Here is a 21,971-nt window from a genome sequence, read left to right as displayed (position 1 = left end):
TTCATTATTTAGTCCTTCTTATATTCTTTGTATATGTAATCCTTAGGTAAGGTTTTCAAGTCCTGTAACTATGTCTCATGCCTTTGCCTCTACTGACAGTCTCCTCTCTGAAGCTTTTTGAAAATATTTCTCATACTCTGTCCCTGATATGATACCCTCTTCTCTATTCATCTCTCTTCTTTTCATATGTTTTTATTTGTTTAAATATCTGTCTCTCCCATTAAATTCTATATTCACTGAAGGCAAGGAGGGTGTGGTTCTTAGATATTTTTTATATCAGTTTCTTGAGTTTGAAATCTACAAACCCTAAATGGCCATCTAAAAGAGGTACTCAGGAACAGTGCTTGTCATACTTTTCTATTAACTGGCCACAGAAATTAAAATCAATTCCTATTAAAATTATGCCAGATTCAGATCTATGAGGCATCAAAGCATGCCCTCTGAATCAGTGCAACAGTTTATGTATAACAAAAATCCAATGCGACCCAATTACCTATAAGAGTAAAATTATGCTGATCCCAACCTAGTGGTGCAAAAAATGGTTCTACCACAGATGGGAATCTTTTTTTTTTCTTTTTTCTGTTATTCCAGTAACTTTTTATTTTTTTTAATTTTTTTAATATGAAATTTATTGTCAAATTGGTTTCCATACAACACCCAGTACAGATGGGATTCTCAAATCTCTTTTCCTCTTACCATTCAGCATGAGCAGATACTTATGCCTTGACCAGAAAAAGTGCAGCATAGAGAGGCTACGTCTTGTGCGTGGTTCCCAGGTTATCAGGTTCACCACCAAATCTTTCGTCAAGATTCATGTAACTGTTGTTCCATCCCCTCTGCTCTGCCTTCCCAGAAATTTTGAGTATTTTCTGGTGACAGCCGAATGGCTTTATTACCGTAATCAGTTTTATTTGTTGCTAGGACTTCTTTAGAAAGTAAATTGGGAGTTGTCTGACAGAGTTCAAGGCAAAAGTGCACATGCACCTGGCATTTACCAAGGTAGCTGGATGCAACCCCATCCGTGTTCTCTTCTTTATGCTGTGATCTTGGATTTGTTACTCTGCTCAGTGTGCCTCCCTATAATCACAATCTCACAGAGCCGTTGGGCAAACATGAGGAATCTGAGTGAGCCGACCAGGCGAAGAACATTAACAGAGGTTAGAAGAGTACAAAGTTGCTGGTGGAGGAGAAAAAATTGTATTCTGTTCTACCGTGTTCTCATTCCTGTGTTAATTTGCACCCGACTAATGTCCAGACACATCACCGAAGCACTAGACCGAGTTTAAGAGTAATTTCAAAAGCGTGCTCTGGCCCTGATCTTGCCTAAGGACCTAGTCTCCTGCTCTCTGCTCATGCTTTCCTGGCATTCTGTGAGTAATCACAGAATGCCAGGAAAATGGTCCCTATGTAGGAGCTGGGAGATAAAGTGACCTGTTTTCACCATCTCATCTTGTGTTTCTCTTTGGTACATCAGCCCATTTCTGCCAGTTAATGTCTTTTTCTCCCATGGTGGTAACTTTCACTCACCATTCCAGCTGTCTCTGCTGCACACTCAAGCTTTGCTGTTGCCAAAAACTCAGGCTGTGTTTGTCAGCCCTCAGAGAACAAAGTTTCTGTATTTCTGCGGAGTCAATCTTCAAGTTCAAGCAAAGCCAACACCCTTAAATCAGAACGCCAAGAGGGCTGTCCTCGAGAACCTCTTCACTTGTTCAGAGCTTCTGAGACAACATTCTTTTCATTATCTTTGGCCTTTGTCAGATTCTCTAAACTTTTTGGCTTCTGATCTTGATTAATCTTTTTTCTTTTCTTAGTCGTTTTTGTTTTTTTTTTTTTTTTCCTCCCACACTTTCTTGGCCATTCTACCCTCAGGGATCAATGATTTCTACTTTTCTTTGTTTTCTGTCAACAATTTTGGGCATTAAAAAAAATCAATATTTACTTAAATGCACACAAAACATCTCTTGTCTATAGTAAAAGGAGACTCCAAAGCAATGAAATATTCTGATATAATGGAGATTGATCACACTGTGGACTAGAAAATCAGACATTGGATTTCCATCATTTTGGCTCTATCACTTCTAATTATGTGATACTGGGCAAATCAATTTCACAGAGCTTCTTAACTCCTTTTTTTTTGTAATATGACCTCTAATGCCCACCCTAGCCAAAGGTTTTATGATTTTAAAGACCTATAATGCGAAGTTATTTGGTCCAGCCAACCACATATTCTTCAGTTAAAACAAAACTTAGGTTGAATTTTTTTTTTCAAAAGACTATTTGATGAATGCACATTTTATCTCTCACTCTAGGCACTTGCATATAGGCCAAAATATGCCTACCTCTGGACTTGCATATGAGCCAAAATATGAACCATATTTGCATATGAACCAAAATATACCTACCTCTGGACCTTATAGGTTAATCATTGCTATAATAATGCAGTGTAACATTTATACAATTTCAGGAGCATACAATATTTAATTTATGTACCTTTGAGGTAGACTGGAGGGTGTTTGATCTAGACTGGGCTTGGCTTGGGTGGTTCTGCTCTGCTGTATGGGTCTCTCTTCTGCTTGGAGCTAGCAGGCTAGACTGAAAATGTTCTTCTCATGGTAATGGCTGAGAACAAGAGAGGGAGTCCAATCATACAAGCACCTTTCAAGTCTTGGGTTAGTTACACTCATGATATTCCACTGTCACAAACAAATCACATGGTCAAGCCCAAAGTCAAGGGCTGTTTATGGGTAAGGAAGCAGATATTTCTGAACAAGTGCGTCTAACACACTGTGCTTTGGAAATAGGTGTGAAAATGCTTATGCATGGCTTCGTCTCAGTGAAAATGAAGGCAGTGATGAAGACACGCAGAAACCTTGGAGATTCGACTCTAGTGTTGCTGTTTCTTTTTTGTTTTTTTTTTAAACATTTATTTATTTTTGAGACAGAGAGAGACAGAGCATGAACGGGGGAGGGTCAGAGAGAGAGGGAGACACAGAATCAGAAACAGGGTCCAGGCTCTGAGCTGTCAGCACAGAGCCCAACGCAGGGCTCGAACCCACAGACCGAGAGATCATGACCTGAGCCGAAGTCGGCCGCTTAACCGACTGAGCCACCCAGGTGCCCCTAGTTGCTGTTTCTTATGTGGGAAAGAAGTAATTCCACCTCTGGAGGGAGGGGTTGCTGGCTGAAGACAGGTTCTATGAACTTACACACAATTTTAAGGTGCAGGTGAGATGGCCATGTCATTTTAGTCAAATGAGGGAGATCAAGATCCCAGCCCTGCCTGGAAAGCATCTCGAGTGTCTTTATTTTGCAGATTTGTCAAGAATTCCTCTGACCCACCGAATGCATGTCCCTCTCGGGGGTAAGCAGATACTCACTGTATTCACACTGGAGACGAATTTGCAAATGCCGACCAGAACTTATTTCTAAGACAAAAGAGGGGCACTTCCAAGAGGAGCTGATCTAAAAACACTGTGAGACATCTGTCATAGGGCAGACTGAAGAATGACATGGATTTGTGTTGTACTGTAAAAGTGTCCATCCCTTTACTGAAACAATCTAAACATCCTCCAACTCTGCCCCTTCCACCCTAACCCCTCTGCTTGTTTTCATGCCTTCTAATGAGACAGTAAAACAAAGCCACAACTACCTGACCATAAATTACTGATGACTAGGTTGTATTAAATAAAAATGACTACATATGGAGCAACAGTCATATGTATATGAAGTTAGTCTTATTTATTTCTTGAGAATTAATGAGGAATTGAGGGCAATTTAGGCAGGCAAACATTAGTTTATTTTCCCATTCATTGGGCTGTACTCGTCATCTATTACTGCCTAGCGTATCACACCCAAAGTCAGTGGTGTTAAAGAACCAGCATTTATTATCTCACACCGTGTCTGCAGGTCAGGAATTCAGAAGAGGTTAGCCGGGCGGTTCTGGCTCTCACGAGGTCCCAGTCAAAGGATCAACTGAGGTTGCAGTTAACTGAAGACTTACATGGGGGCTGGAGGAGGTTCTTCCAGGATGGCTCACTAGTTGATACTTTCTGTTAGCAGGAGGCCTCAGTTCCTTGACGGGTGGCGCTCTCAACAGGGCTGCCTGAGTGTCATCAACGTCACGACAACTGGCTTCTTCCAGACACAGTGGTCAAAGAGAGATCAAGGTAGAAACCGCAACGTATTTTATGACCTAGCCTTGGAAATCGCACTCTGGTGACTTCTTATTGGTTATACTAGGCCTGGGACTGGTACTCATTTACAAGCCCATGGAAGAGTGTGGCCCTGGATTTGAACACCTCTTTACCGTTTACACCCTAGGTGTCTTGCTTGCCTTACCCCAGCCCTGGTCAGCTACAGAAGTCAGTTGCCGTCACTATCACAGGGGACTATATAAGAGGCAAGGATCACACAGGACACACTGGAGGCTGGTCACCACAAGAAATAAGCACTTAACCAAGGTTCTGATTTTGTTTTTAAATTTTTAATGTTTATTTATCTTTGAGAGAGACAGAGCGCGAGTGGGGAAGGGGCAGAGAGAGAGGGAGACACAGAATCTGAAGCAGGCTCCAGGCTCTGAGCTGTTATCACAGAGCCTCACGCAGGGCTCGAACTCACGAACTGTGAGATCATGACCTGAGTGAGCCAAAGTCAGACGCCCAACCGACTGAGCCACCCAGGCGCCCCACCAAGATTCTGATTAATGAGAAAGGACTTCCGCTGGTTCAGTAGTTCTCAACTCCGGCTGAACACTTGAATCACCCAGAAGTCCTGATGCCAGGACTTCATTCCACAGGGATTCTGACTGAATTGTTCCGGAGTAGGACAGCCATGATGTTCAAAAAGCATCAACACACTCTCGGAGTTATTCTCACACGTAGTCAGGGAAAAGCACAAAGGAACTAAATGTTCCTTTCGAGATTAAAATCCATGCAGCATTTCCCTATCATATCTGACAGCAACATCTGTTCTTGCTTCCTAGGACAGAGGTTCGGGGGTGGCTGAGAGGGACAAAGGGCATCAGCAGTTTATTCACTCAGGAACTATTGCTGACTACAGAACAAGTTTGGCTAACTAGGCTTCTTTTCCATCACCTCTGCATTCTGTTTGAACTATTTTGTAAAACACGGGAGAAGCAGGATTAATTCATCAATGCTAGTCTGATTTGAACCTGTATTTATTTCAAGACAGATCAAAACATATAGATTGGATGAACGGGAGAGTCCCCAGATGAAAAAGAGAACAGGAATTACAGGATTTGATTTGGGGTTAGGCTACCTATTTACTCACACAACAGTTTGTAATAGTCTGATAGATGCACACACACACACACGTACAGATAAAGCTAAGGATGAGACCATTCTTAGTGCAGATCATTTTAGAGGCAAGTGAAGTGCTACCTGTGTCTACTAGGCTACTTGGTCATTAGCTAATTTTCCCTTGGATCCTTCCTCATCCCATGGGGCAGAAGGCTGGGTGGAACATGGTGGGAGGAAGTGGGGTTGGGACTGGTGTTCTTGTGCAAGGTATTCTGTTTTCCTCCACAAGCAAAATATTTTCAGTACAAAGACAACGTGCAATTATTTGGAACTCTTGCTAGAACTTGCACATTTTCTTCTTTTTGTAATTTTCTTAGGAAATGCAACAAACCTCAGAGATTATCACACTTTTGGTAAATAGCTCAGCATGGTGGCAGATATCCAAAAAGAAGAGGGTCTGGCATGGACATATGCTTGAAACCATTGTCGTCACCTCAGTCAGAGAACGAAAATGAAAAATAAAAACACTGCAAATACTTTTTAACAACAGCAGTCTGATTTGCACTTCTAACATAAACAAGAAAATCTCTGCAGATTGCATTGGGTATGGGTGTGACATAACCTCTCACTCTAGCTCAATTTCAGGCATGTGCAGATGAAAGAGGGTGGGTTGCTTGGAAAACAGGTCATTCACTTCTGACATCCACTTCAGCTGCAGTACAGGCTTGGCTCGAGGGCAATTATATTAATAAAGCACAATGTCCACCTTCTTGCAGGATTCTAGCCGAGTTCTCTATGGCAAAATCTCAAGGGACTAGAGTGTCTCCATCTCATGACAAGGCAGATCACTTCCAATGGACTCTTGAATGCAAGTGTACTTGATGGGAGGTGGAGGTGGCTTGAAAGGCGGGGGTCTTTCCATGCTAGGAACAAAACATTGTTCTTTCATTGCTGAGAATGTGAGGCGGTGATTCAAGGAAGTAGGGAAGTAGGAAACAGAGCAAGAGACATGCCCACCGGTCCTCTCAGAATTTTTCCTTGCATAACCTTCTGCTTGTTATCTGCATTATTTTAGTATCACTAATTAATATCTATATGGTATTTTATAGTTGGCAAAGCATTTTTATCATGACATTATTTAATTCATATCTAGGGATTGGATATTGTTCTCACCATTCTACAGATAATACTGAGGCTCAGAGGTCTTCAGCAACCTGCTAAAGAGAACCAGACCAGCAATTTAAGGCTTTGAACCAGAACCTACACTCTCCATGGCAACTGCCTCTTAATAGAAGAGGTGTTTCTCTTATGTGGGTTAAAACACTCCTCCGGAGACACAATTTTTAACTTCTGGGACCAAAGACTGAAGCTGTTCAAATAATCCCTTTGCCAACCTTACCCCCAGCCCTCACCCACACATTCGCTGTATACTGTGGGGATAGGTTTGAGGTGGGAAGAAAAGCTCTTCTGAGTCCTTGAGTTGGTTGGTACTGGATGGTTAATGCCAGAATCCCTTACATCTGAATCTGTGAACATTCTTAAAGGCATCTTTATATAATGTTTCATGTTAGCACAACTCATCTCTTTGAAGTGTATCAGGCCTCCATGTGAGCAGCACAAATGCTCCAACTCTCTTGACATCAGGACACAGAAATACAACTGTGAGAACATTTATGTCTCTGACTCAAACACCTCCAACTCTTCTCAGTAAATCCACAGCACCTTAATCTCTCCAAAAATTTAGAGGGAGAGGGGGAGGGAGAAAGAGAGACTCTCATCTCTATATAACACAAACATCTGAATACAGAATAATCAAAAAAATCAATTCAAAATCTCAGATTCCCATTTTCTCACTTTAATAAAAATATCTAATGCCTATTACCTGGTTTTCTGATGCTCTCGCATAGACAATATATATCAAAAGGTGGAAAAAATTCTAAGAAATCTGCATCTGTGTTTTTTCAGGGAAATTAAGAACTCCTCAAGGTATATGGTAGCCAAAGTGTAGTAGTCCTTGGATAAGAGTCCAGAATTTCTGACTACTGGTTTAGTGTTTTTTTTTTTTTTTTAATTTTGTTTTATTTTTCTCACCATGAAACACTCCCTGCCCATGATTATAGAGTGCTCAAGGATACTTTAAGTAGAAGGTCCTGCACAGTGGGCACTGGCATCTTAGATAGTAGCTGTAAGAGATGTGGAAGAGACGCTCTCTATGTTGGAGGGTCTCCTCCAATCATAGTCTAATCTGGATCCCAAATAGCCAAGTCAGAAAAGTGAGGCTTAATCTTACATGTCATTGCAGATTGCTGAGTGAAGGGAAAAGAATTTTGGAAAATATTTCCATAAGACAAAAGGGGGGCAACCCACCATTTACTTTCTTTTCTCCTTTGGGAAAAGGGAAAAGGGCGGTAAAAGCCCATTCTGCTGAAAAGCAGATGGAGTTTCTTAAAATTACCTTTCTCACTCAATTTCACACTTGAGCATCTAGGCCCAGCTGGGCCCAGGCAGTTCAGAGATGCATGAAAATGAAAAAAATAATGAAGATTAAAAGAAAAATCAGTTTTAGTTTTTGAGGTGAGGCAAGGCTCAGTTCTCATTTCATGCCCACTGACTTGTCCCATCTGACGAGTGTCACCGACTGAACAGAGGGGGACCCCAAGTCACAAGTTCTGTAACTAGTCCCAGCTGTGTGTGGTGCTCAGCAAACTGGGAAGCTTCTCTGAGCTTCCCCAAGCCTCATTTCCTCAGTTACATAGGAGGGGAACTCTGGACAGGAGTGATACTTCAAGTGCTGCGTGAATGTTTTGTACTGAGAAACCATCTCTGTTCCTGCAGATTCAGTATGATACTCACATTTCTTTCTGGTACTGACACCATTTTCTCACTCCAAGACCGAACAATGCCATGCAGAAAGAGAGCAAGGCTGCTACGATCACTGGCCAGGACATTCCGTCTTTAGGTTTATTAACCACGATACCTGCAAAGGGCATAGAGAGACGAACTTTCATGTCAAACTTTGGCAACTAGAAAGCATGACTAATTGAACTCTCTCTCCTACCTGAAACATGTTTTCTGCAAGGTCCACCACTGACTACAGTCATGCTCTGGGATCATATCTATGCCTTGTTCTCACTTCTGTTTTTGAGTTTCTGAAGTTACTGTTTATGTGAATGTTTTTCTTAGAATGTTAGAATGTTCCAGAATCCATCTTTTTTTTTTTTCCCCCTTTCATTTTCCTGAGGCCCTGAACAATTCCTGGCACATGATGGCAATGAAATGTTATTTGAAAGAAGGAAGAAGTAAAAGTGATAAGCTGTAGATTTGTATCCCAAATTTACTCCAGTAGAGGAAATTTTATATGTGAAATAATGCCCTACCTTTGGCTTCTCCTATTCTTTAAGGAGTCATTAAATGCTTCATGGAATTTATTGAGTGTATTAGGAGGAGGAAGAAAGAGTAAAAGGCATTATAACTGTAATATTCCAATGCCTTGAAAATCCCAAATCGAGAAGCCCTGGATAATACCTACAGAATTGTATGCTCATCGGGGAGCCTGGGTGGCTCAGTCGGTTGAGTGTCCGACTTCGGCTCAGGTCATGATCTCACGGTCCGTGAGTTTGAGCCCTGAGTCGGGCTCTGTGCTGACCACTCAGAGCCTGGAGCCTGTTTCAGATTCTGTGTCTCCCTCTCTCTCTGATCCTCCCCTGTTCATGCTCTGTCTCTCTCTGTCTCAAAAATAAATAAACGTTAAAAAAAAAAAATTAAAAAAAAAAAAAAAGAATTGTATGCTCAAGAGACCATCATCTAAGGCTTTTCGTTTGGATGTCACTTGAAGCATGATATCCAGAATACAGAGTTTTTAATCCTTTCTACCACTGTCCCTCTTTTTCCTTCTTCCTCCTTCTCTACGTTTAGACAATAGAAAGGGGAGAAGTGACCAAAGGAGTAAAGCAAAAGCCAGATAGTTTTGCTCTTTCTGTGGTCTGCAAAGGGCGGAAGTCAAAAGTAAAGGGTTTGAGGGGCTGCTGGGTGGCTCAGTTGTTAAGCCAACTCAGGTCATGATCTCGCAGTCTCTGAGTTCAAGCCCTGCGTTGGGCTCTGTGTTGACAGCACAGAGCCTGGAGCCTGATTCTGTGTCTCCCTCTCTCTCTGCCCTATCCCTGCTCTCGCTCTCTCTCTCTCTCTCTCTCTCAAAAATAAACATTAAAAAAAAAGTAAAGGACTGGTAGAAATTATACTGGTGTGTAATGTAGACTGATTTTTCTTACCCCTCTGATTATAGCCACACTCAATTTATTCATTACATTTCTAGCATTTGAACACTAAGTCAAGCTGTGTGAATCAAAGACTTTCAAATATTGTTGATTTTAGACCAGAGGCAATGTAAATATCATATTCCAGACTGTTTTACTTTTTTTCTAACATGAAGGAAGAATTAAGAAAATTAACTCTCTTAGGAAATAAGACTGTCTGATTTTACTGCAGACAATAAAAGGGGATGTCTATAATTACATAGTTACTTAATATTTTCCTTTTTGAAAAGCATTTTAAAATCATGTTAAAAATTCAAACAGTATAGAAATATAAAACGATAATGAAAAAGGAAGTGTCCTTATGGCTTTAGATGCTGGTAACCCACATTAGAGGCAAAACATTTTAATAGCTAATTATGTATCTTACTGGAAATTTTCTATGCATATCTAAGCATATATATATATTATATACATATTTATATATATTATATACATATATATTTATATATAATTATATACATTTACATATATATTATATATTATATATATTTATATTTATTATATATATATAATGAATATGTATTTCTTTTCTTACAAATGAGGGCATGCTATACAAGTTGTTCTGTCACTGGCTTCTTTCTCTTAAAAAAATGCTCTTGGAATGTTTTCCATGGAGGTATATAGAGCTTTATCTTATTTGATTAAATGAGTGGATAGTTCCCCAGTGTATAGACATATCATGGTTTATTTAATTAGTTTCTTAACATTCAAGGGTTAAATTTTTCCCAGGCTTTTGTTATTTCTAGTAACACTCCAGTGAAATTCCTTATACATTATTGATAACTCTTCAGATTATGTAGATCATTTGGGCAAAATATCCAGTTTATGTCAGAATTATCTGGATTAATTTTTTTACTGCTTCAACTAAATTGTCAACTGTTTGTAGGTAGAGACCAGGTTTTTAATTTCTTTTATTGTCTCAGATTTATTCTACTGCTTTTTATAAAGCAAAGTCTCAAAATATATAGGCAAAACTGGGTTCAAAATATTAGTTACCAAGTCTTTTCTATGTATTACATAGCTTAGACTGCAGCCATATGACATTGTCATGTTTATGACACACACCTAGAGACTTAGGATGTTCCTGAGGCTCACCCTACCTCAGCCTTGTCCAAGCACATGCTGAGGGCACTCTGGAAGCCCATGTAATCCTATAATGCACACCCATTTGTTATGTTGTATGTGCAGGTGACTAGTTCACAATAGTTCATGGAAGTAGTGGAACTGGTAAAGACTAGACTATCACAATCATAAGGGAAACAATCATACAGATGGCTAACCCAAGACTACACAAAGTTCTACTTTAGTCAAGTCAAAATTTACTAGGCTCTACACTGGTAACATGGTGGGACACAACATTTTACTCCCAAAGTTACAGATACATAAAAAAACAAAAGGTTTTATTTATTTTTTTACTTTTTAAATGTTTGTTTATTTATTTTTAAGAGCTACAGAGAAGGAGAGAGAGAGAGAGAGAGAGCAGAGGAGGGGCAGAGAGAGGAGAGAATCCCAAGCAGGCTCCATGCTGTCAGTGCAGAGTCCGACATGGGGCTCAATCCTATGAACTGTGAGATCATGACCTGAGCCCAAATCAAGAGTTGGACACTTAACCAGCTGAGCCACCCAGGCACCCCAAGAACAAAAGGTTTTAAAGGGGTCTTACATCAATGCTTAAAATGTTTCTCCCTACCAAATACAGAAAATGAGACCGCTGACTTCAGGAATGTCTCAATGGAGAAGCAGGGCTCCAATCTTGCCCATCACTGAACCAGGCAGTTTTAAGCCACCAATATCTGAAAGACACTGTTGGGCCTTCAGTTTGCAGTCCTAGTGCTGTGTGGTGCGCAGGATGATACTCCAATGATCTGAGGACTGCATGACCTTCGATGCAAAATAAGCTGGGCACCCAACTGGAACATTCACCAGTCAAGTGACCACCTCCTGAAGTGAAAGACTTGATAATGCCCCTGGGTTAGGAGGGCCTTGATCTCTTATGAGATAAAACAAGAAATCATATTTAGTATTGACAAAATGTTATTAGTTTAATTATATAAATACTCTTTGTTCCAACAATCTTTCTGGTCTCAGATATATTTTTGCAGGATAAAATGCTCTCACTACTTTTCACTTGGCTAGGTTTCCTCATTTTTCAGATTTTAATTTCAATATATCCTCAGAGGCTCCTTTCTTGTTCCCAGTAAGAATCAGATCTTTCTGTTATATTCTGACAACGCCTTGTACTATTTCATAGCATTTGTCACAAATTAATTATATGATTACTTGCTGTATATCATCCATAATAGATTATAATCTTCAGAAGGCCAATGTTTACGCAGGTCTCTTCTACATACAAAACGAGAAAGATCTACTTCTTTCACAGTGTGTATCCAACAACCGACACCAGGTCTGGCAAATGGTAGGTACTCGACAAATTATTTGTTGAGTGAGTAAGACACACAATTTTTTAAACAGGTAAATGACTCACCAGTGATATGGATGTGACTGTTGTTAGTAGATTTGGCAGTTGTGGGAACTTCTGAAGATGTTCTGGTTGTGCTGGTGAAGACATCACCTAGAGATATATAGGACACACCCGAACTGATCCTAATAGTCACCTCAACCCCATCAAGCGGTGTAGAATCATGATTGGATTTCACTTGCTACTTGGAAGGGCTCAATTTTAATGGCCTAAATGCTCCTATGGTACTATGTATAAAGTTTTCTTAGGACCAATTTATAGCAAGGCTAGGATCTTAGGATCTAACGGCTACCAAAGGAGTGAAACCTTCTATTGGTTTAGAGGAAAAAAAGAGAGAGAGAGAGAGAGAGAAGCTGTATAGCACATATAACAAAACAATATCTGCTAAAGAATCTCCATGAGAAATTTAAGTGGTTATGGGAAAATGTCTTATGTTGGAGCCATAGAAAAATTTGACTTAGCTCTATTCTCCCAGGGCATCAGGGGTCCAGCCACTCAAAATACCAATTCTCCCACTCGAATGTGTTTGAAAAAGTCAATAAAACTTCTTTTGCGACATTTTAGTAGAAAAATCTCTGTTGACAAATCATCTCATTTTCTAATGGAAAATTAACACTTAAAATAAAATTTTAATGAATTTGCTTAGCCGAGTAATGCTATTTTGTAGATTTCATTGTGAAATAAAATAGAGGAAAAAAAATCTAAGACTTGGTCTCTATCTTCTTTGAATGATCGTGACTGGGAAAAATTTTGGTTCTATTTATTGCTGTTTTCATCATCAAGGTACACTTTTAAATACCTGAGATTGGTTTCTTACCTGTCCTTGCTTTTCCTCCTCTGCCCAAATAAAGCAGGTCATTATACTCCTTGACCCTAAATCTCCCCCAAGTACTCACCTTGAATTGTTGAGCCTACACCTGAGGGGGATGAACTGTCTGTTTCACTGGGCATCCATGGAGCTGCTAGGGGAAGAATATATTGGAAGAGTCAAGCTGCATAAGAGTTGTTATTTTATTGTCCTTTCTTGACCTTTACTTGAAGTTAGTAATTTATATAAATAATAAAACAAAAAATATTATTAATGCATATAATTTATATAAGTAATATATATAATATATATATATTATACTTATATACTATATACTTATATAATATATAATATATATATTATATATATAGTATATACTATATACATATATAATATATATATTATACTTATATATAATATATAAGTAATTTATATAAATAATAAAACAAAAAATATTATTAATGCATATGTAAAGTAAAATCATTGAACTACGCTGCAGCATACATAAGAATGTCCCAAAATAAAGCAGGAGTTGAGGGAAAACTTGTGATCTAGATGTCTCCAATAGGGAAGGTTTTGATTATTGCCACTTAGAAGCAGGAAGAAGGAATGGAAGGAAAACACTAGGAGAGGTTCCTTTAGCCACAGAGAGTGTGTTGTAACTGTTCTCTTGTCCATCCAATGGGTGGGAGAGAATGAAAGCCCGGCTGAGTTATGGTGGCCCTTTGTTGAGAAAAGGTGCCAACAGGACTTTGAAGACCTTGGTAGAACACGCATGAGGGAACAAAATAATTTGTATTTGTGCACAAGTTGACATTCTTGTTTGGCTATGAAAACTGAACTGTGTCAATATGAATTATCAGCCCCCTATGGTCATAGGCCACGCTAGCTGCTGTGTGAGTCGTCTTGATGGATTCAGAAGCAAACCTTCCCCTTGAGTCGATGGCAGCAAACTCAGGAAGTACCTATGGCTTTTGAAGTAGATCTATCGACTCATTTTGCTTAGTTCCCCATCTCTGGCAGCAAAGTTCCACTTGTTGGCAGGCTGTGCATTTCAGGCCTATAGTGTAGTGTAAAGTAAAATAGCTATAGTTGCACATAGTTGCAATTGGTAGAACAACACTATGCTCATTTATTTAAAACATTAGCATCTACGATTTTCCAAGTTAAGTGTCTTCTTGTGTGTCAAGACCAAAGCAAATAAGCAAAACCAAAGCAAACATTAAAAAAAAGTCCTTAGTCCTCCTCTTTCCTGGTTCCTCCCTGGGTGCCAATGGCAGTTGAAGGTATATTATCAGGCCCTTCAAAGAGGTGTGGCCACATGCTCTCCGGGGATGGCTTACAGTGCAGTCTGCCATAGCTAATTCCACTGGGGGGGTCACCCCAGAAATAAGGGGGTTTTGCATGCAGCTATTTTGAGTGTGACTAGATCAAGGAGACATTCTCATCTTCAGTACAATTATCTGACCCTGCACAAGTGATCTTGATTAATTTTTATTATTGCTGTTCTAGAAAGAATACCAAGGTCAATAGGTGATGATGGACTGAGCCCTTTGTTAAAATCCCATTTTAAAAGGCTAAGCCATTAAGTTAGGGATTTGAGTAACAAATAACAACAACTAATTTAAAAGAAATTGGGACCAGGACTGGATTTAGGTAAAATTTGGAAGAAGGCAAATTGTTCCAGATAAGCTTACAAGATTTTTTTTGCCCAATTTGGTGCCTGCTTTACTTATTTTTAGAGCTTGATACTTTATTTTTTATCTTTCAAAGTCTGTTTGTAAGAAAGGATGTGATAAATTAATTTATGCTGAGATATAAATAGTTGAACAAGTAGTAACCCTTTCAGGGAAGTGGGTATTAAGATTCTTTTTTCCATTTCATGTTTATCATCAGCAAGTACATACAGACCATTTGTAAAAAACAACAGTTTTTTCACCAAATCTAGAATGCCAATCTTTTCTGGTCAATATTGATTTTCTTCAGGCAAAATAACCAAGCATAGCACAATTTCAGGAGATGGTGATACCATCGGCATGATCCACGCAAATTACAAAAATGGTAGGACTTAAAATTATGCAAATTATTTGCCATTTCATAAATCTTCCTTTTTAGACTTCTAGGAATTTTCCAAGTGTAAAAAGACTCCTCAGAAAATGTGTGATAAAATTAAACATAAGAATCCACTTGGAAAAGCAAAAGTTATTTTTCTAATTTTGGCTTTAAGATTTGTTTTTAATCTGTTAAAAAAATATAGTGGGGAGTGTGTTGAGAGAGATGAAGAAAAAGGAGCTTCCAGTTGATGGATTCAGCATGTCTGAAAACACTTAGGTAATGTAAAGAAAAAACTTTAAGAGCGAGAATGTATTATACATAAGAGTCTTTCAGCGAGACAAAGAGATGAGCAATTGTTGTATCAATTGCTCCCACAGGAAAGAGGTCTTCCTGAAGAATACTTACTTATAGAATCCTCAGTAAGATAGAGTTGGCTACCTCTAATGATTCATCTCTCACTAACATAATACTTTTCTAAAAGCTCATCCACTTTATCAGTTAGATATCCAATCTTCAGAATGTGTTCCACATTGGCTACTCCATCTGCCATCCTTAAGTTTCTTTGAGAGTCTCTCGGCAGAATTATGTTTCTACTCTCTTTTAATTGATTGAAATATTCTGTGTTCTTCAAGCCACCATTATGTGTGTTAAATACATGAGTTAATTCTCTTTTAAATCTTTTGAGACTCCATTTTAATCAAAATCCATGAATAAACACTACTTTGACATTTGGATGATAAATCCCAGCTTGATGGATAACCTTCTCAAGTACATCACCATTATCAGCCAAAAATATGAACACAGGGATGCTGTGTTTTTGGAGTTTTTCAAATAAATTTTTATATTCTTCCTTGAACATAACATCAGATTCTTCCATAATTGATTTAAATTTAGCACTGGGAAAAGCTTGTTCAACAAGGAACCTATGTGCCTTGGCATGTCTTTCTACCATAAAGGGATATTTTTCTTCTACGGTAAAGCAGAATCAATTTTGACAACATGGTATTTTTCCTTAGTTGCAAAAACTTTCTTGACATTCATTTTTGCAGCCGGTTTATGGTTGTCAATAATATTATGACATGTCGGGCACCTTTTCCCTTTGCAGGAAAACCTACTTAGTGCCATATCAAAGTCCATAGGTACCTGAAGATAAACTGCTACTTTTTTGATAAAGCTACAGATAATTTCTATTATTTTTGTACGGTTTTTGATGTAAGTTGAACTTCTCTGAAATTTGGGCATCATTTTTGCATGTACATTTTTACATTTACATTTACCAAGACTTGTCTCAGTTATCCAATCATCCTTAAGCCATTCTGAATTCTTCTGTCCCTGATTTTGTCCTGAAACAATGGCATGGGTGGCAAGAAATCTCAGAGATGCAGGGCTTGGATACAGGGATCTCAGTGATCTTGGTTGTCTACCCCATCTTCCTCTTCAGGGTAAATATGCACTGGGACAGCACCACTCCTTATACCAGGATGCAAATGTTGGCACTAATTACCATGTTTGTTCTTGTCACGACCACTTCGTCTATAGATGAGACCCTCATGCTCTTCCTGACCATGAAAAAAGATGACACTCATGATCTCTGGAAAGGCAGACTTGTGTGCTATCTGTGGAGAGACCCATGATGCCCTCAGATATTGGCATTTTAACAGAAGATAGAACTGAAAATCAGAGAAACAAATCTTTAATTTGTAGCTGACCTAATCAGGACCTAGGTAACAGAATGGGAAGAGGACAGTGTTTTACAGAAGAGGAAAATTGAATGAGAAGTGATCCGAGACATATAAGGTTTTCGAATTTGAGGACAAGAGTGGCGAATTTAGAGAATCAGCATCATAGCCAACAGGGAACATCAAGACTGCAGGGAATATTGTGCAGCCTGAAATAGGAGCAGGGCCCAACACTGTTGTAGATTCTGGCATTGCTATGTCCTTGCCATGGACCCTCAACCCCTCAACTCCAGCTTCTCCATCCCCTCTGCCTATGGAAAGTAGAAGGGGTTGCTATGAAATTATTCGGCACAGTTACCAAAAGCCTGAAAAGAACCAACCAGGATCAAGGACAGAGAAAACAATGCACTTGCAAGATTTGCGAAGAAAAGTACATAAATTTTGAAGAAACAGGAATGTTTGGTCAAAGAACAAAATAAAGACCCTATGTGAAGTCATTAACAAGTACTCTGAGGCCCAGGTGTGGGTGTGTGTGGGTGTGTGTGTGGCCATGCACGTGTGTGAGGTAATGGTGAGCTTGTTGATTTTGGTAATGAGGCAAATTGGAGGCATAGGGGCCCGTGGAGACGCATATCATTTTTCTGCTTGTCTAACTTAGACAGACTGACTGAGTTTCATGTGGCTTTAGGCTCCACTGGACCCGATGGATGGCAGGGAAAACAGAAATAAAAAAAGTAATCAAGCTTCACTTTTCTGCTCCATGGCCTGATCACTTGAATGTCAAAATGCAAATGTCTCAGGATGTTATTAACCTTATATATTTTGGGCATTTAGATAGTCAGATTTGGTACCCCCATTTCATAAGTGGTTCAAGTAAAATACACATTTCTGTTCCAGACTGTTGGAAACTTGGAAGCTGGACTAGGATTAGATTCTAATATTCTCAAGTGGATAAAATGACAACAAAAGAATATATGAAAACATATACTTATAAATTAGTGAAAATGCAATGCACTCACAATCTTCTAGTGACATCCAAATATATATAAGCTACACAAAATGCATGTATAAGCAAATATCCCATTAGAATGTGTTCGGAAATAGAAAGAGCCTTAGAAACAGTGTTGGTGGGTTTATTTCACCAGAAATCCATCCATTACCATTCTTTATCTGCCTGTGAACATTTCATAAATCTACTGAAATAAACATACTAGAAGGAAAAAAAAATCCTATTACCAATGCCTGTCATGAATCTTGGCAAATGCATCATCTAATATTGGATGTCACATTACGGTCCAATCCAACGAGTAGAAACATGTTTCAAAAATAGTTTGGGAGTGAGCAATCAATGTTAACTTGTCGGATCCTAATGTGTTTTTGTGAATGATTATAAATAGAGCAACTCACTGTAGGGAATTTCTTTCTCTAAGCTTATGGATTAAAAATGGCAACTAGTAAACAAGATATTCTTATTTGCATAAGTAGGAATGTGGGTTTTCACTGCTGAGAAAATTTTGTTTGTTGGGTTTCAGAGTCCTTTCTTAGATTTCACATTTTCTAAGGCTCTGTTATGGTAAGAATGATAAAGAGATGTTTGAGGATAAATGAAGTTTTCAGGTGGGAAAGGACAGATGATATGGAGAATTGCAATAGTTCATTTCATTATGAAATCTATTAAAAAGACCAAGAATATATTTGTGTAAATTATAAAGCACTTTCCTGCACTCCTGGAAACTTTTAGTTTTCCAGTTTCTGGGGCAGAAAATACTTTGGGTAGCCTCTATGTTTCATAACGATATGATGCATGGGATGAACAGGAATTATTTTTTACTCTGGGCACACATAATATTGTAATAACAATTTAATTAAAGCAAACAAAAAGTTCGAAAATTCCAATTAAGTGGATCTTTTCTTTTCTTTTCTCTTTTTTGGAGAGAAAGAGAGAAAGAGAGCATGAGTGGTGGAGGAGGCAGAGGGAGACAGAGAGAGAGAGAGAGAGAGAGAGAGAGAGAGAGAGAGAGAGAGAGAGAGAAAATATTAAGCAGGCTCCATGTTCAGCACAGAGCCCAATGCAGGGCTCCATCCCACAACCCTGGGATCATGACCTGAGCTGAAATCAAGAGTCGGACGTTCAACCAATTGAGCCACCCTAGATCATTTCTTTTCACCGTGTATGTATGTATTTTCTTCCCTGTCTTTACCCACATGTACACAGATTCTTTCAATTGTTCAAGAAATATTTGCTGAGCACCTATTGTATGCCTGCCATGGCTACAGTCATTATGATACTACAGTGAACAAGGCAGGAAAAGGTTTAGGTCCCTATTCTTGTGTATCTTACATTTCAGTATAATTTCAATAAAAAATCAAATAAATAAAATAAAGGAAATCATTAGACACCAAGGATTATTCTGAGAATGAAAGTATGGGATAATTTATATGTAATTATAGCATAAATTTAAGTTGGAGTTCAGCTTTTTCCTATAATATTGTCCAATAATCTTTTATCAGCATTGCTACATAATTTCCCCCATAACCAACAAGTATTAATTCATTTATCTATTCAACAATATTTGTTGAGCACCAACTATATACCTTAGGCACTGAGGATACAAGTAAGCAACAACAACAAAAAAGATCTCATGGACTTAACTTGTATTATACTATCAAGAATCAAGGATGACAAACTAGTGTAGGTAAAGGAGAGTTTCGTCAAGTTCATTAGAAACTCAATTTTATGTTAACACCATAGAAGATAAATGTTAGTCTATTAAGTATGGACTTTCATCCCCGATCTAAGATTTTTAATTTCAATTTATATCTGATGGGTAAAAATTTTCCAGCAAGTACCCTTGTCTATACAATAAGATGTACTGGCTAGCTTAGCACAGTATGGCTATTGTTTGGATTGGCTTCATAATATTGCATTGAATTATGATCTCATCTTATTCCATATTCTCTTATTATTGGACATATTTTTCCTTAACACCCTCAGACCCCTACTCACACACACAGATTTTTGGACTATTATAATAAATTATAAACATTATGCCTTCTTCTTGTCTCATTCCTTGTATGCCCTTTGCAAAGCAAATGCTGTTCTGAATGCTATGTCCATTATTCACTTGCTTTTACAGTTTTTAAGTATTTATCATATATTATGCTTAAGCCACATGGTGTCTGGCTGTACTTGCTTTAAAATTTTATTCAAAAATATCATTCCATATATTGTCACCTGGCATTTACTTTTTTGACTCATTACAATGTTACTAAGATTCATTCATGCTGTTGTATGTGGCTGTCATCTACTCATTTTTCATTGCTCTCCAGTATTTTATTCTAGGAATATGCAACAACTTATCTATTCTCTTGGATATGGCCATTTAGGTTATGTATAGTTTTTGCTATCAGTGTTTTCCCTGACATTTGTGTACACATCTCCTGGATACGTATACTAACGTGTGTGTTGGGAGGTGGAGTATACATTCAGGAGTGGAACTGTTGGCTGGTAGGGTATGAAAATGTTTGGCTTTAAAATATCATGTCAAAATGATGGGAAATGATGGTACCAGTTTATACTTTCACTAGCAATATATAAGAAATTGGCAATTTCAGACTTCTTAATTTTTGTTGATTGATTATATGTGAAATGGCTATCTGATTCTAGTCTTCATTTGCATTTCCTGATTGTTAGGTTATGCACCTCTTTGGATGTTTTCTAGCCACCGTGGTATATCTTTGGTGATGTGCCTTTCTGCTCATCTTCTAATGTTTTTGCATTTTTCAAAATTGATCTGTAGCCATTCTTTATATACTCTTGGTATAAAGTCCTGCTCCTTTGTCAACTATGTATTCTTGATCAGTTTTCAGTGATCAGTTATATAATGTGGCAAATATCCGCTCCCACACGATAGCTTGCCTTTTTTTTTTTTTACTTTTGCTAAGGTGTCTTTTGATGAAAATAATTTTCTTAATTTTATTATATTCTAGCTTTTCTATCATTTTTATGGTTCGTGCTTTATGTCTCTTTTTTAAGCCCTTCCTTACCCCAAAGCCAAAAGGAAGTTCACTTTTATTTTACTACATGCTTTAATGTTTTGCTTTTGACATAAAGATCGTATACACCGCGGAGCTTATTTTTCTGTCATGTGCATGGCAGACATATATTTTAATACTTTTTTTTCCTTATAAATAATCAATGTTTCCGGATCCATTTGCTAATTGCCTCTTCTTTTCACAGGAATGTGCCACGCCACCTCTGGTTACACTTATTTGTGGATCTCCGGGGGTGCTCTGTCTTCTGAGCACCTTTCACTTCTTGCACTTGGGCACTGAATTCACAGGTGTCTATTATATTAACATATATACTAAAAGAAATACATTACACTAAATTAAATCATGCACGGACTAATGGTGAAAGTGTGTCCTGAATTAAGAATTATGCTTAATCCAAATGTGTGCACCTGAAGTCCACAAAAGAGATCAAATCAATAACTAATGCGACAAAGAGCAATATCACACGTTCCTTTTTGCTCTTCGATTAATTTCCTAAGGACAAGTTCCCAGCTTTTTGCTCTTCGATTAATCTCCTAAGGACAAGTTCCCAGCAGTGAGATGACTGAGCCAGTGGGTATCAAAGACTTTTAGAGGCTTTAAATGTACAACTTAAATGCTTCCCTAAAAGAGACACACACCTTCACTCTTTGTGCAAAAGGGCCTAGTAGCGAAATCCAGAGTTCTGCACCAGCGGCCCCTGGGGGCTTTGCTGCAGCCACAGCCCTTGCCACTCGCCTACCACACAGACAGATCCTCGTCTTCTACCGCTAAGAGGCAGTGCACTTCCTCTTTAGATCCTGTCGCTACCTGCCAAAGCAGCATCAGCACAGGCTGCTGAGAGGCAGCCAGATTAAATGGCCAGACCCTTTCTGTGCCTCACACTGGGCCCCCTCTTCTCATTGTCGTTAGTGATATGTGTACTCTGGATACGTCACTCTTTCCTCAGATACACTCATAGCCTGCTCTTTCGTCTCCATTAGGTATGTTTTTACTCAGATGTCACCTTCCTCAGTAAAGCCTTGCAAAACCACCCTATTTAGAACAGCAACCCACCCTCACACCTGATTCTCATGGTCTCCCTCCGCTGCTTTATTTATTTCCGATCACTCATCACCGTGTGCCCGTCTCTCTTCCGCTAGAATTTGGAACTTAGCTCTGTTTTGTTCACAGATGTATCCCTGGCAACTAACTGCAGCAGTGCTTTAAACACAGTAGATGCTTTGTTTAGTGTTTGTTAATATGATTATGAACAGAGCACATAGTGGTTGTCCATTATAGGTGTAGGATGAATTAATGAGGTCCAGAAGACCCCAAGGGACTCAC

General features: G+C 38.6%; 1 protein-coding gene and 1 pseudogene across 9 annotated transcripts in view; both read right to left on the bottom strand.

Annotated features, from left to right (window-relative positions):
- Positions 1-5,158: 5,158 nt before the first annotated feature.
- CD96 (CD96 molecule) overlaps positions 5,159-21,971 on the bottom strand; it is a 96,036-nt gene continuing 79,223 nt past the window's right edge. For 4 of the 9 annotated variants that reach the window (XM_019448297.2, XM_019448299.2, XM_019448296.2 and 1 more), the window contains 4 exons: positions 12,947-13,012; positions 12,057-12,143; positions 8,112-8,235; positions 5,159-6,181 (listed from right to left, as the gene is read on the bottom strand). In XM_019448297.2, coding sequence (XP_019303842.2) covers positions 6,073-6,181; positions 8,112-8,235; positions 12,057-12,143; positions 12,947-13,012 — 386 coding nt within the window. In that variant the 3' untranslated portion in view covers positions 5,159-6,072. The remainder of the gene's footprint in view (positions 6,182-8,111; positions 8,236-12,056; positions 12,144-12,946; positions 13,013-21,971) is intronic. The other 5 variants (XM_053903326.1, XM_019448298.2, XM_019448300.2 and 2 more) reach the window with 4 other exon arrangements.
- LOC109266369 (cytosolic 5'-nucleotidase 3A-like) lies at positions 13,300-21,890 on the bottom strand (annotated as a pseudogene).

The sequence above is a fragment of the Panthera pardus genome, unplaced genomic scaffold (genome assembly GCF_024362965.1).
Source record: "Panthera pardus isolate Hobbes unplaced genomic scaffold, ASM2436296v1 HiC_scaffold_16, whole genome shotgun sequence".
Taxonomy (NCBI): domain Eukaryota; kingdom Metazoa; phylum Chordata; class Mammalia; order Carnivora; family Felidae; genus Panthera; species Panthera pardus.
This window is presented reverse-complemented; position numbering and strand designations above follow the sequence as displayed.